The following is a 14,809-nucleotide window of genomic DNA, read 5'->3' on the forward strand; positions in this document are numbered from 1 at the left end:
TCAGTTTTACATTTCCTACTATGAAAATCATATCAATTCTATAACACATAACAAAATTCTCTTTTCAAATGAAACATACCCATAATAAAAGGACTCCATAGGCATACACATCAGAGGAAGCTGAAGCTGGTTGCCCCAATTTTAATTCAGGAGCAGTAAACAGAGGGAAGCAAATAGAGGTGGCTGAACTCCGCTGCTCCTAGAAAATCAATCAGAATCAACAAACCTCTCTTTAGAAGGTTACCAAGGTACTAAAAACACTGTAGATATTAGCTACGGTATTAAGCCCCTTGCAGACGAGCGCGTCCGGATTAGGTCCGGATGCGTCCCCATGCATTGCGGCAAACCCGTGCGAGTAAGTACACAATTGTACACTGACTGTGGTACCCAGACCAGAAGTTCAGGTTTGGGTTAGTTGTAGTGTAGATTGTATTATTTTCCCTTATAACATGGTTATAAAGGGAAAATAATAGCATTCTGAATACAGAATGCATAGTACAATAAGGGCTGGAGGGGTTAAAAATAATAAATATAAATAATTTAACTCACCTTAATCCACTTGTTCGCGCATCCGGCATCTCTTCTGTCTTGTTCTGTGAGGAATAGGACCTTTGATGACGTCACTAAGCTCATCACATGGTCCGTCACATGATCACTATGGTGATGGATCATGTGACGGACCATGTGATGAACGTAGTGACGTCATCAAAGGTCCTATTCTTCACAAAAGAAGACAGAAGAGATGCCGGCTGCGCGAACAAGTGGATTAAGGGGAGTTAAAAATTTTTTTAACCCCTCCAGCCCTATTGTACTATGCAGTCTGTATTCAGAATGCTATTATTTTCCCTTATAACCATGTTATAAGGGAAAATAATAATGATTGGGTCCCCATCCCGATCGTCACCTAGCAACCGTGCGTGAAAATCGCACCGCATCCGCACTTGCTTGCGGATGCTTGCGATTTTAACGCAACCCCATTCATTTCTATGGGGCCTGCGTTACGTGAAAAACGCACAAAGAGGAGCATGCTGCGATTTTCACGCAATGCACAAGTGATGCGTGAAAATCACCGCTCGTGTGCACAGCCCCATAGAAATGAATGGGTCAGGATTCAGTGCGGGTGCAATGCGTTCAACTCACGCATTGCACCCCCGCGGAATACTCGCCCGTGTGAAAAGGGCCTTAGACTGCTACTGAGTGCCGCTCACGCTCATCATAGGTCGTTAACCTGTGAAAAGAAATGCTGTAGGATGTTAGGTCATTATGCATAAATGCTTCTGCATCCTAATGATCATACAGGCACACTGAGGAGCAGGAGGTAGGGACAGGAAAAGGATTTTACTAAGTTTTTATTATTTTAACCTTTGATGTAACCAGGAGCGTAGCTATAGGGGGTGCAGAGGTAGCAGTTGCTACCGGGCCCAGGAGCCTGAAGGCACCCAAATACAGGTGTGCTTTTATTGAGAAAAAAAACAAAAAACGATTTGATACATATGCAAATTAACATAAAAGAGTCATATCTTACTTGTGTGACAAGCTCTGACTCATCTCAGGTTAATTTGCATATGTATCAAATCTTTTTTTTACACAATAAAAGCACACAGAGCTATGGGGACTGGATATTACAGATGTGCTAGCGGCGATCTAGCAACCCATGTCCTCAGCTCTATACCCAAAATCCAGGTGACCGGTTCCCTTTAAGTGTTCAGTTTTAGGACCCCAGGGGATGTCAGCACCAAGGACGGACAACCCATTAAAAAAAGTCTCATAAATCAGAACACCTGCATGTATTTCACCAGTATAACAGAAACTACACAAAGCAGATAACATATATTAGAAATGTCCACAAACTGTCAAAAGAAAGGTCTTACATCACATTCTAGGGACAAGATGCTGAAGTACAGTGGTGTCCTGGTGTCTAAACTTCAACAATGACTACAATTTGCTACACTGAATACTTTGGTACATTAGACAATTTGATACTGGCAAATTAAAATGACAATCATATGTTAACACTCAGAAGAGAGGTCTGTGCTTTTCATCAGTCTCCAAATACATTCAGATTACAGTTAAGCAATCACTGCACTAGTCAACACTTCAATATCTTCAAACTTTTACTTACTGCATCTCTTGTGAAATCAATGTCTCCAACTATGCCCCTCTCGCGATTTACAGCAAATACATTATTTTCATGAAGAGATCCAAGAATGATGTTGGAGGCATGTAGTGTATGCAAGCCAAGTGCAACCCCTCTCATCACTCTCACAATCTCCTGCAAAGAAGTTTCAAATGTTTAACAAAAAGAAATAAGGCCACTTTCACATCAGCGTTTTTCCGTTCAGGTATTGAGATCCGTCATAGGATCTCAAAACCGGAGGAAAATGCTTCAGTTTTGCCCCATTGATTGTCAATGGGAACAAAACTGAATGGAACGGAGTGCACCAGAATGCATTCTGTTCCATTTGGTTGTGTTCCTATGCAGAACACAAAACTCTTGAAAGCAGGATCTGTTTTTTCAGACACGTCTTGTTCATTTTAGAGATAATACAACCGGATCCATTCAGAACGGATACAGCCGGTTGTATTATCATAACGGAAAAACGCAGATGTGAAAGTAGCCTAAGGCACCGAGAAGTTGTTGGAATTAAATGAAAGATTCTATGTGTTAAAGTAATGATGATACAGTATATGTAAGAGATTACAATATTAGTGCAAAAGGATACGGTGTATACACATGCATACATATCTGAAAAACTGTGATCCTACTTCATTGGCCATAGTGAATGATGCAATTAGCACATGTCACATTCCAAAACTGAAATCTTAACTGACCCAAAATGCGTTGTGTTTCAGGATCGTACATACAGTAGGGAAACTGTGCTATAACAGTCTATCACAATTAACAGAAGCACGTCTATGGAAGTTTCAATTGAAACGATACATTGCTCCTTAAAGCATACCTGAGTTTTCAAAACATGTTTGCATAAAGGTTGTGTCTTTGTACAATCATGACTGTGAAGGAACAGTTATGTTTGTGCTTCAATGTTTTTGCAGCCATATTATTCCTGTTTCAGCTGCACATCTGGATGCATTTCTCTCACAAGCAGTGGGTGCCTCCCTTTAGTTCCCTATGTTTGTTTTCTTTTAGGAGTACAGAGACTCTTAATTATTATAACAGTTTGTGCCAAGTGTGCAGCAAGGACCCAGGGAATTTGGATTGGATGAGTATAATAAAGACACACATAAGTTAGGTGAAACCTGCTTTATTTTTCCTACTGAATGTGAACTCTGCAATAAGGCACAGACAATAAGGCCTGTGGTGGTCACAATATTTAGCACAGAAACTACCTACTTACGTGTGAACTCAATTTATTGCTGGCTTGAATACAGCCCAAGTTTTCGCCAGGATAAAAGGGAACCATCAGGTATACCACCGGATCAAACTGAGAAAAATACACAATAAAACATATTTTGGGTAAATCTATCCTCAGATGAGCTTTCTAAACTAGATATAGGATATACCACTTAACCCTTTTGCTGCCAGGGCAACACTTACACTTCTGAAAAACGCAAATATAATTATACAATAAAATAAATTGTATTATAACAACATATTTTCTGAAAGTATATGTCTGCCACATTGTGAAAATGTCAGTCAGCACTTAAATCATGGGCCATCATGCAGGTATATTTTTATCATGGCCAGCGTCTTTCCTAGTTACTCCCCACTGCTGGTTTGCATGTGTCTCACCTATATGCCATTTTACAGAGGCACCATGATCAGTCTTAAGTTAATTGGCAAAACCTGTTGGAGACAGAGTTTGTGATGCTATTTTGCAGGTCTCAGGTTCCAGCACAGGTATGGGGTTTGCAATGGAAAGAGCAGCTGGTTCAAGCAATTCAAATTAACAGTGGAACAAACAGCACACTTACTTGTTGGCCTCCTTTTCATCTTTTCAACTTCAGAACCGATAGCTGCACTGCTTCTCAGACTAGCTGGTGCATACTTTGCATTTCGTAGGCCAACACACTTTCTGCTGCCTTCGGATTGGTTAGCACTGTTCACGTGAGCAGCGCTGGCCAACCCAAGTGCGAGGATGGACAATTAGGAAGTGTCTTAGACTACTGATGCACAGTAGTCTGAAAAGTGGTGCAGCCATTTTAGATGACAGAATAGGAGCCTGGGAATCAAATGATCTGCAGCTGTTGAGGTGGTCACATGTAACTGTGCTGTTCATTCCGTTTCCCTTTTTTTTTTTTTTTTTATACTGATGACCTCTCCTTTAATATCAGATGGGTGAGGGGCCAACTCCCGACACCATCGCCGATCAGCAGTTTGCATGGGCGAACTGGCCATAGACCCTACAGGGAAATTTCCCAGGGGGCTGCATGAGCCCTCCTCATGGCCGCAGACAGGGTACATAACCATTTGATGCTATAAGCATTAATTAATTAATGCTAGAAGCATCAGGTATGGCCACAGGTCCCTCTCCTGAATTCAACTGTATCACCGTCCTCAGGATGGTGATACAGTTGAATACTACGGTGTAGGAGGTAGTATTGTGTGCTGCTCTGTGGTATTTGGTTCTGCTGGGACAGTATTTTCTGCTGCACTAAAGTACTGTAGGCTCTGCCTACTTCTGTTGGCCATGTATACTTGTTTTGCCTCTCCTGTCAATTTGCACCTGCCTACAACATGTGCCCTCTTTTAGTTTTTTTTTCCAGGGCCACTAAGTTCCCAGTCCACCCATGGCTGTTTGTAGAGAAAGCAGAACTCGTATGATCAATGTCTTCTCTTCACTGTTTACCTGCTCGCCATTGCAACTGCAGCAGTGAGCAGGTGTAATTACAACTGCTCTGTCCCCGTTCATTTCAATGGGACAGATCCATCCTATTCACTTAAACAGGAAGGAGCCGTGCCATTTAAGTAAACGGGGATGGAGCAGTTGTAATTACACCTGCTCGCCGCTGCCGTTGCAATGGCGAGCAGGTAAACTGTGAAGAGAAGGCAATGATCGTACAAGCACTGAGGTCTCTTCAAACAGCTGAACAGCAGGGTTGCCAGGAGTCGGCCACCCGCCGATCTGATATTAATGGCCTATCCTGAGAATAGGTCATCAATATAAAAAAAAGCGGACAACCCTTTTAAAGTGTTTTTTTTTTTTTTTCCTTGAAAAGGTGGGTCGCTTTAAATTCAGCCATGATGTGTAGAGTTCCCTTAACCAGGGCCATTCTGCCTATAGACAAACAGTTGAGGCAGCACTCCAATTAATACACACTTTTATTGAGCCAAGGGGTCAGTATTGGGCCCTATCCTCTTCAATATATTTATTAATGATCTTGTAGAAGGCTTGCACAGTAAAATATGAATTTTTGCAGATGACACTAAACTGTGTAAAGTTATTAACACGGAAGAGTACAATATACTGCTACAGATGGATCTGGATAGATTGAATGCTTGGCCAGAGGAGTGGCAGATGAGGTTTAACACTGAGGTTATGCACATGGGTAGGAATAATACAAGTCACACCCGTTAGTTTGCTGTTCACTAGGAATTTCAGTGAACAGCAAACTAAGCTGTAAAAACCAGTGTCAGGCAGCTGCTGCCAAGGCCAATAAGATAATGGGTTGCATCAAAAGGGGCATAGATGCCCCTGATGAGAACATAGTCCTGCCACTTTATAAATCACTAGTCAGACCACACATGAAGTACTGTGTACAGTTCTGGGCTCCTGTGAACAAGGCAGACATAGCAGAGCTGGAGAGGGTACAGAGGAGGGCAACTATAGTAACTACGGGAATGAGGGAACTACAGTACCCTGAAAGATTATCAACATTAGGGTTATTCACTTTAGAAAAAAGAAGACTGAGGGGAGATCTAATTACTATGTATAAATATATCAGGGGTCAGTACAGAGATCTCTCCCATCATATATTTATCCCCAGGACTGTGACTGACGAGGGGACATCCTCTGCGTCTGGAGGAAAGAAGGTTTGTACACATAGAAGAGGATTCTTTACGGTAAGAGCAGTGAGACTATGGAACTCTCTGCCTGAGGAGGTGGTGATGGTGAGTACAATAAAGGAATTCAAGAGGGGCCTGGATGTATTTCTGGAGCGTAATAATATTACAGGCTATAGCTACTAGAGAGGGGTCATTGATCCAAGGCGTTATCTGATTGTATCGGGAAGGAATATTTTTCCCCATTAAGTGGGGAAAATTGGCTTATACGTCACAGTGCTCTTTTTGCCTTCCTCTGGATCAACTTGCACGATAATAGGTCGAACTGGATGGACAAATGTATTTTTTCGGCCTTATATACTATGTTACTATGCAAAGTATCAGTACTGATGAGCTGAAACATTGCATGGGTGAATAAAGGTATGTATTATTTGGTGTGCTGCCTCAACCTCTGTCTGCTGTGGAGGGCATTGGACCTGGTGCTGCAAGGCTTCCACCTTTATATCATGGTCCAGTGCTGCTGGCCTCTTTGAATGATTTATTCCCTCTATGTGCAATGTTTTACAAGGGGTATCCCTGGGATAGCAAACCATATACAGCCGGGAACTTTGTATTAATTATTCTACTTAATTATACTTGAATATTCATCCCGCTTGCTTAGTGTGAAACAGCCTGTGCAAAATAGGTAAAGCTATGGTATAGTGGCACAGACATGTACTATGAGAGTTCCTGGGGCATCTTCTCTTAAAGCTCTGCTTTGTGTCATTCCCATTTTTCCTACTGAAAATGTATGAATACATTAAAGGGGTTGTTCCATTATCAGTAATTCTTATATAGAGGCATTCAAGTGAATGGGATCGCGGGACCGCTGCTCCATTCAAAAGGAGACAGACCCCCAGAAATCAGACACTTGTGGCCTATTCTGTGGAAAGATTATGTAGATTATGGGACAACTTCTAAAGGGCTAGAAGACATTGTCAGCAAACAACACGTGCCTTCTCTGAAGGAACGGCAGCACAGTCCTATTCACTTGAATGCCCCATATGTAGATCACAGATAACTGACAGAACGGTAGCAGTCCATTAGATCATTGTTACCAGTGAATTGTGTACAGGAACAAGACCAGCACTATGCCAACTTCATTCTCAGGATCATTAGAGGTACCAGAGGTCAACACCTCACGATTATGAAGTGACTGCACATCCTAGCAATATGCCGTCACCTGTGTGAGATGGGACACATGCTTTTAAAAAATAAAAAAAATAAAATACATTTTAAAATCACAAAAATAAAAGTATTCCTCTCCGATCCCATATGCACAAGACGTATGGGTTCCAGGTGCTCAGGCTATAGTAAACTCTTAACACACAGAACGTCACCTCAAACATGCAAACACAAAATTATCCCTGGCCACCAATTTGTGGCTGTCCTGCCCAGGCCCTGTCTGTACATGTATTAAAAACATTCCTGTATCTAGATGATCATGCTTCATGTGCAGAAGCAGCATGTACAGCTAAGGGTACATCGGAGCACAAGAGATTACTCTAGGTGCCCAAAATCTATAGAGAATGCCAAAAAGAAAATCACTAAAATGAAATGGATGTCAGATGAAGCCTCTGGTGTTTCAGTACTTTATAAAATGATGCCCCAAAACAGTATGAAGAAGTGATCTACTCTAGAAAGTATTTTTTTCTTCCCCAGGATGATGTGGGTAGAAAAGTATGGCGTGTTTTAACCCCTTTCCACACAACGTAACTGTTCGTTATAGGTTTGGACTAACATTATGCGAAATGATCTTCAGTAAGGTTGTGCTGGCACCATTAAGTCAGGGCCCACTGGAACACACTACCAACATCCTGCTGCAATGCAACTGCCACTAGTGGCTTTATTTTGCAAAAGTGTTGAAAAAGTACTCATTTGTGGCACTGCTTAAATCTTAACGACCCACACAGCTAGGGGTTAGTAAGACTATTCATGATTTTTTTAAGTGAAATTAAAATTTTGGCATATGAAAATAAAATGCTAAGGGAACAGGCTGACTGTGCTCCACTATGCATTACACGATGTATTTGGCATCGCTGTATATGAAAAAGTGGGAATTTTCCAGGAGTCCGACATGACAGCACCACAGGAGGATGTCCCTTTTGACCTCTGATGGGACTGAAAGTGAGAGAGATTAAAAACCCCCAATCCCTCCCACTTGCCAGTGTTTTTACAAGAACAATATTCAGATCGATGCAACCAGGTAGCAATATTATGGAGAGGGGGGGGGCTAGAGATACCAGGTGCTGTCATGTCCGATTCCCAGAAAGACAATTACCGGTAGGTCTAATTCCTACTTTCCAGGACGTCCTCCATGACAGCACCAGAGAAGTGCCAACTCAAAGGTTTTATGGAGGGACTGCAGCCTAAAGGACCCTGCAAACGAACGCCAGATCCCTACTGGCCAGAATGTCCGATCTGTAATGTTTGCAGAAGGCATGTATGCTGGACCAACAAGCAGTCTTGTAAAAATGAATGCATTTGCTCTCAGCCCAAGAGGAGGATCATGCTCTTGTGGAATGAGCTTGGATACCAGGAGGTGGCACCAGATGTTGGGCTTTCTATGCCTCTGAAATTGTTGATTTTAATGCTTTTTCTCCCTTATTTTTACCTCCAAACAACGTAAACAGATTAGGAGTCTTGTGGCGTCAAGATACTGTAGTACTGCTCACCTTACATCTAGAATTCTTTTCTTTCAGATTCTGACAAAAAGACGTTAAGATTAGTGCTTGCTCTCTGAAAAGGAGACATGACTTCCGGGAGAAATGTCGGTTCCAGTTACATAGTTACACCAATCGTCAGTCTGATGTTATGGCCACCAAGAAGAACATTTTTAAAGGGAACCTGTCACCTGGATTTTGTGTATAGAGCTGAAATAACTGAATCCCCAATTGAACCTTTAGAATCAGTAAATATAAAAATTCTAACTTTAAAAGGAACCTGTCACCGGGATTTTGGGTATAGAGCTGAGGACATGAGTTGCTAGATGGCCGCTAGCACATCCGCAATACCCAGTCCCCATAGCTCTGTGTGCTTTTATGGTGTCAAAAAAAACGATTTGATACATATGCCAATTACCCTGAGATTAGTCCTGTCCCTGACTCCTCAGGTTAATTTGCATATGTATCAAATAGTTTTTTTACACAATAAAAGCACACAGAGCTATGGGGACTGGGTATTGCGGAAGTGTTAGCGGCAATCTAGCAACCCATGTCCTCAGCTCTATACACAAAATCCCGGTGACAGGTTCCCTTTAAAGTTAGAATTTTAATATTTACTGATTCTAAAGGTTCAATTGGGGATGTAGTTATTCCAATAAGAAAAATATATAAATCCCAAGGTGGTACATTTTTCCTTAGGAAGGGTCTGATACTAGAACTGGCTGTTATGAACCTTTTTGTTCACCTATGATCTGCCAGGGAAATGTCAAATATGGTACTTAGGGCTGAAAATTTTACTTTTGGGGGACTAGTACTTAACTCCTTCCCGAATTCTGACTGTAGAAAATCCAGGATTTTCAGAAAATTAAGGGACACTATCCCCCGACCAAGAGCAAAAGGTTTTCTAGATTTTTTAATAAACGGAAGTAGTTATCTTTTTATGACTATGTTAAAGTATAGTAATCACCCTATCAGTCAGGACCTGTCTAGGCAATATTTCCATCTTAGGATCCAAGCTGATAGATCTAATTTCCGGAGGTCCTCCCCTAGGCTACTTTCACACTCTCAGTAAGATTTTCCAGCAGGCTGTTCCGGCAGGGGAACAGCCTGTCTGATCCATACTATATTTATATACAATGGAGGCCCAAACGTGCAATGTTTTTTTTTCTGGCCGCCTTTCAGCATGTTTGTTGTGTTGCGGTATATATGTTGTATATGGTATATATGTGTATGTGATTATATATATATATATATATACACACACACACACACACACACATACATACATATATACATACACACACACATATATATACCATATACAACATATATACCGCAACACAACATACATGCTGAAAGGCGGCCAGAAAAAAAAAACACTGCACGTTTGGGCCTCCATTGTGGTAGTGTAGGAGAACCTATCACCATAGAGGAGCTACACAGAAAGCATGCCAACCTACTTCCTTATTAATCATACCCGCGCCCGCGTTGAGCGAAGTCCCGCGATGACCACTTCCTGTGTGGTCACTTCCCGTCTCTTAATACTTCGTGCAAACCCGGAATCCTGCTGCAGACTCCTGATGTCACCATTCTCCCAAAAATTCGCCACGATGAATCCGGCATGCTACCCAGGAATATAGCGCATGCTGGTAGGAGGTAACCAGTGCGGTAGGTAGAATCTCCTCCGCTGGTGACTGCAAGCACTGGTCTCTGGTCCTCCAGTTCCCATGTGCTGAGGGACCCCTATCCCGATAGATTTTAGCAGGGCCTCCCAGGAGCAGGAAGGGGAGGGATGTGACCCCATTTGAGCCCCAGCCCTATTTCTTTCTTCTATCTTCATCTCTGCTCTCTAGCACGTGCCCCCCTGGAGGGACGGGAAGAACAATAGCAAGTGGGTGGAATTGTTTTTTTTTTTATATGTATCTTCCTGTCCCTTTAGAGGTCAAAGGGAACATCTGTGGTACTGTCATGGAAGACATCCTGGGAAGATTCATACTTGCAGTAAATATTATTGATCGAACCATCTTAGAAATATTAATTCCATAGATCGATACATATGATCTACCGTAAAACTCTTGTCTCCTGTGGCACACCATGGGTTCAGCTTCTGTCTTTTAGAGGTGGACACTAAGCATAAAAAGTGTTCACTCATCTACACCTTTCCCACAGGGCCAAAAGCTAAAATCAGTGTGTGCGCTAGAGATCAAAGAAATGTATAAACCTAGAACAGACAAAACAGGAAGCTAGGGCAAACTAACAGCACAACAAAGCAGAAGGGTGGGCGCTCTGTCCCCAATGAACAGGTCAAAAAAAGGATTTTACGGTAAGTAAAAAAAAAAATATATATATAATTTTCTCATCTATGTCATTGGGAGACAAAGGATAGACCATGGGACATTCCAAAGCAGAGCACAGGTAAAGTAACTCAGATAATGAAGGTGCAGTTAACAAGTTACCACCTACAGATGCAGACGTGTGCATCTGGAGTGAAAAACAGCTATCAGGGAGGCAAAGATTTTGGTAAATGTCCTTGGTGCCGTTGTGAGGTCAAATGGAAGGGCCACGAAATGGAAGGGCCACGAATTGGAAGGGGAGGGACCCCACTGAGAATCTTAAGTTTTGATAGTGTGAGACACCGATTGGGAAGTGGAAGTAGATGTACTGGATGTATAACTAGGACTGAAATCCCTCCACCACTGTTCCAAGGAAGCAATCAGCAAATGCAGAGATTCCACGTGAAAATGTTTTGCTGGGACAAACTTTTTGAGGATCTTGAGATCCAACACAGGGCGAACTGTCACTTCTTTTTTGGAACTAAGAACAGGTTTGAATAAAAACAGAAATCTTTTGTATTGGGCAACAGGTACAATCAGTCCCTGGGGGAGTAGAAAACAGATTGCTTGAAAGAGTGCCGAGTCTTTGGTAGCGTAGGGTGGAGTAATAGTCCGAAAGAAACAAAATGGAGAGACAGGAGAAATCCATTTTGTAACCATCCGATATGACCCCCTGTTCTCAGGCATCTGAGATATGGGAAAGCCAGACTCCTGAAGAGATAAAGTCGACCCCTTGACCAAGCAAGCTCAGATGGGGCCGCAATTCATGCAGAGGTGGACTTTAAGAGGAAGAGGGTTTAGAGGTAGTTGGGCGAGGACGCCATGAGGCTCAGGGCTTGAAGGACAGTTTTCTTTTGTGATCCTGCGGTGTATTGGACTGGGAAAGCAAAGAAAAGGATAAAATAAAAAGGCCTGGCCTTTTTGGAGCCATTGTTGTGGGCTGTCTTGTTTTGCGCCAGAGAATTACTTTTTCCCAAACAGACGTAAAACAAAGAGGAGGAGGGTGGTGAGTCCTGTTTTTATGCATTACCGGCTCCCTGCAGGAAAGTCACAGGGTTCTAAGGATGGCTACAAGACATGCCCAACAGCGAGCCATCAATCAGGCAGCATCCAAAGAGGTTTCAAAGATACAGGCGCTAGCGTGGGTACGGAGGTGGGAGGACCATCCCATTGTGGTTTTCCAGACCCCTGTGGAGGATGGAGAGTTGGCGAAGGGCTGAACCGATGGCTTCAAATGACGACTTCAAAAAAGGCTCCAGCGTCCTATTCTTTTGGGTGGAGAAGGAAGCCTCATCCACCATGGGCAGAGTGGTGTGTTTAGCCAAAGAGGATACCACAGTAGGGGCGTGAAGGAAAGAGGAAGTCGAGGAGAAGCTGGGAGCCCAAAGGAATCTGGGGTTTGGAAGAGGGTGGCCCTATGCTGCAGATACCTACCTGTCAGCCGCAAAGGTGGTCTCTCAACTTCCAGTGGGGTTGGATCCTTCAGTGTACTGCCCCTTGGGCAGAGTACTTGCACTGGTATCAAGTGAGGGTTACTGTTTGTGAGGTAACGATGGGCTGGTGGGAGACTGAGGTTTTGGTGGCCAGCTGTACCTCCTTTTCTTCCAGAGGTGGGGAATAAACAGTGGGTTTAATGTCCCCAAAGGTCCCACCATCTTTATATGGGAGAACAGGGAGCTGTGCTGCCTGTAATCCTTGTTCCAAAAACAAAATAAATAAATAAGTAAATCCATTTTTGCACACCTGCCAGACGGGCATGTTTGCTTCCTACAAACACTAAGCTAAACCTGACTTAGCTTAGTTCCTGAGAGAAGGGAATAGTATGCTCCTCCAAGTGGCTGCAGCTATATCCATGGTCTATCCTGTGTCCCCTAATGAAACGAATGAGAAATAATAAGATTGTCTGTGTCCAAAATACACCCAGGTCATGAAGGAATCAATCAGAGTAAGACAATAGTGACTTATGCATTGCACAAACACATGTAGAACCACAGAGATTGTATGAAAGTGAGCCAATATAACCCCTCCCAACTTACTTTACCTATATGTGGAAGCAGCGTGTAGCACTCCAGAAGTTACATAGTTGGTGCTCTTACATAACGCTTTAGAGGGATTGTCCAGGATTTTAATATTTATTGCCTATCCACAAGATAGGCCAACAAATCAGATCTGTGAGGGACAGATACCAAGCCCCACCGCTGATCAATAATTACCTTCATCAAGAGTCCGTGCTGAAACTACAAAGCTTTTTTCCACTATGCAGTGGATGGAGCTGGTAACTGGAAGCAGCGCTGCAGCTACCAGCTGTGAAGTTCTGGTGTCAGCGTTACAAGGTAACGGCTGATATTGATGCCCTATCCTTAGGCTGGCCAATGGAAGAAAGAAAAAATTGACTTTCCCCTGTGCTCCTGAAGAAGAGGTCAACGGTGTTAAAGAAGTAAAAAAGCTATGCGTTTCAGGATTTTTACACGACAATAAATTAAGAAGAATACAACACCTCTACAGCAGCAGCACCAGGCAAAGTCAATTTTTGATCTTTCTTCCATTGGTTAACATCTACCAGAATCCTTTAGATCCCTGGTTGGATGTCTGGCTACAACCTTACATTCTACATGGCTCACAACTCCATAAGGTGAGCACTTTTTGTGGAGTGCACCATTTGCTATAAGTGGTAACACCCTATGTTGTGCAATTTGTGTTCTTTCCTCTTGATAATCTTACCTGAGGAAATGCCATCAACAGCAAAACCCTGGACAACCCTTTTAATGCACTCCCCTGTTTAAAGTGCTCTGAGATTTATTTACCTTGCAAAAAAACAAGTAAAGAAGTTCCATAATCCCAGATTCCTCTTTCTGTTGTAACCAAGCTTTGTGATATTTTGACGCCCTCACAATTACTTGTTCTTCTGTATCCACACCTACAGAATAGCCCTAAAAGGTAAAATGACAAATCAAGGATACACAGCCTACACATGTTGGTGACAGCCATATCAAAGTTAAAGTAGTGTAATTAATTGTTCCTGCATGAATGTTGCCTGATGCTCCTCATCAAGGGATACTTTATGTGGATAATGTTACCGAGGGAGAAGGAAAACACTGAAAAGGACAGAACTTTGGAGCATCAAGGGGAAAGGGCACGCCCTCAGTGATCAGAACATGTCATCAATGTCATTATATATATATATATATAAAAAAAGTTTTTTCTGCTAAATGCAACAAAGAATTTTAGAAGCAAAATGATACGTTTTACAGGTCTACTCAAGCCCTACTTGACACTCTGCTTATAAGCAGAAAGACTCCCTTTAACCCCTTAGGTTCCGGGCCCATTTTTAGTTTAGCATTCTTTCCTCCCCACGTTCCAATAGCCATAACATTTAAAATTTTCTGTTCATATAGTCATATGAGGGTTTATTTTTTGAAGGATAAGTTGTATTTTTAAAAGCACCATTCAATTTACCATGTTTGTTATTGGAAAATGGCTTTAATGGCTTTCACTGTGTGCTAAAAATGTCGTTATTCTGCGGCTCAATACAAATACAGTGATATCAAACCTGTATAACTTTTTTGTTTTACTACTTAAAAAAAAAAAAAAACCTTTGAAGAAAAAAATATATTTATTCTGACAGCCGTAACTTTAAAAAATGTCTTTCTAGAGAGCTGTATCAAGGCTTGTTTTTTGCGGAATGGACTGTAGTTTGTAATGGTGCCATTTTTGTGTTACATACAACTTTTTGATCAGTGTTACTCAATTTTTGGGGGGGAAAAGGTGACAAAAAAAATGATCGAATAGTGATATTTTCATTTTTTTTGTTA

At 42.1% G+C, this 14,809-nt stretch overlaps 1 protein-coding gene across 1 annotated transcript in view; it reads right to left on the reverse strand.

Moving 5' to 3' along the window:
* STK31 (serine/threonine kinase 31) overlaps positions 1-14,809 on the reverse strand; it is a 195,916-nt gene that overhangs the window by 17,042 nt on the left and 164,065 nt on the right. The window contains exons 16-19 of the mRNA XM_040434003.1: positions 13,802-13,927; positions 3,357-3,443; positions 2,123-2,272; positions 80-199 (exon numbers count right to left, since the gene is read on the reverse strand). Of these exons, the coding sequence (XP_040289937.1) occupies positions 80-199; positions 2,123-2,272; positions 3,357-3,443; positions 13,802-13,927 (483 nt within the window). The remainder of the gene's footprint in view (positions 1-79; positions 200-2,122; positions 2,273-3,356; positions 3,444-13,801; positions 13,928-14,809) is intronic.

Source organism: Bufo bufo, chromosome 5 (assembly GCF_905171765.1).
Source record: "Bufo bufo chromosome 5, aBufBuf1.1, whole genome shotgun sequence".
In the NCBI taxonomy this organism is placed as follows: domain Eukaryota; kingdom Metazoa; phylum Chordata; class Amphibia; order Anura; family Bufonidae; genus Bufo; species Bufo bufo.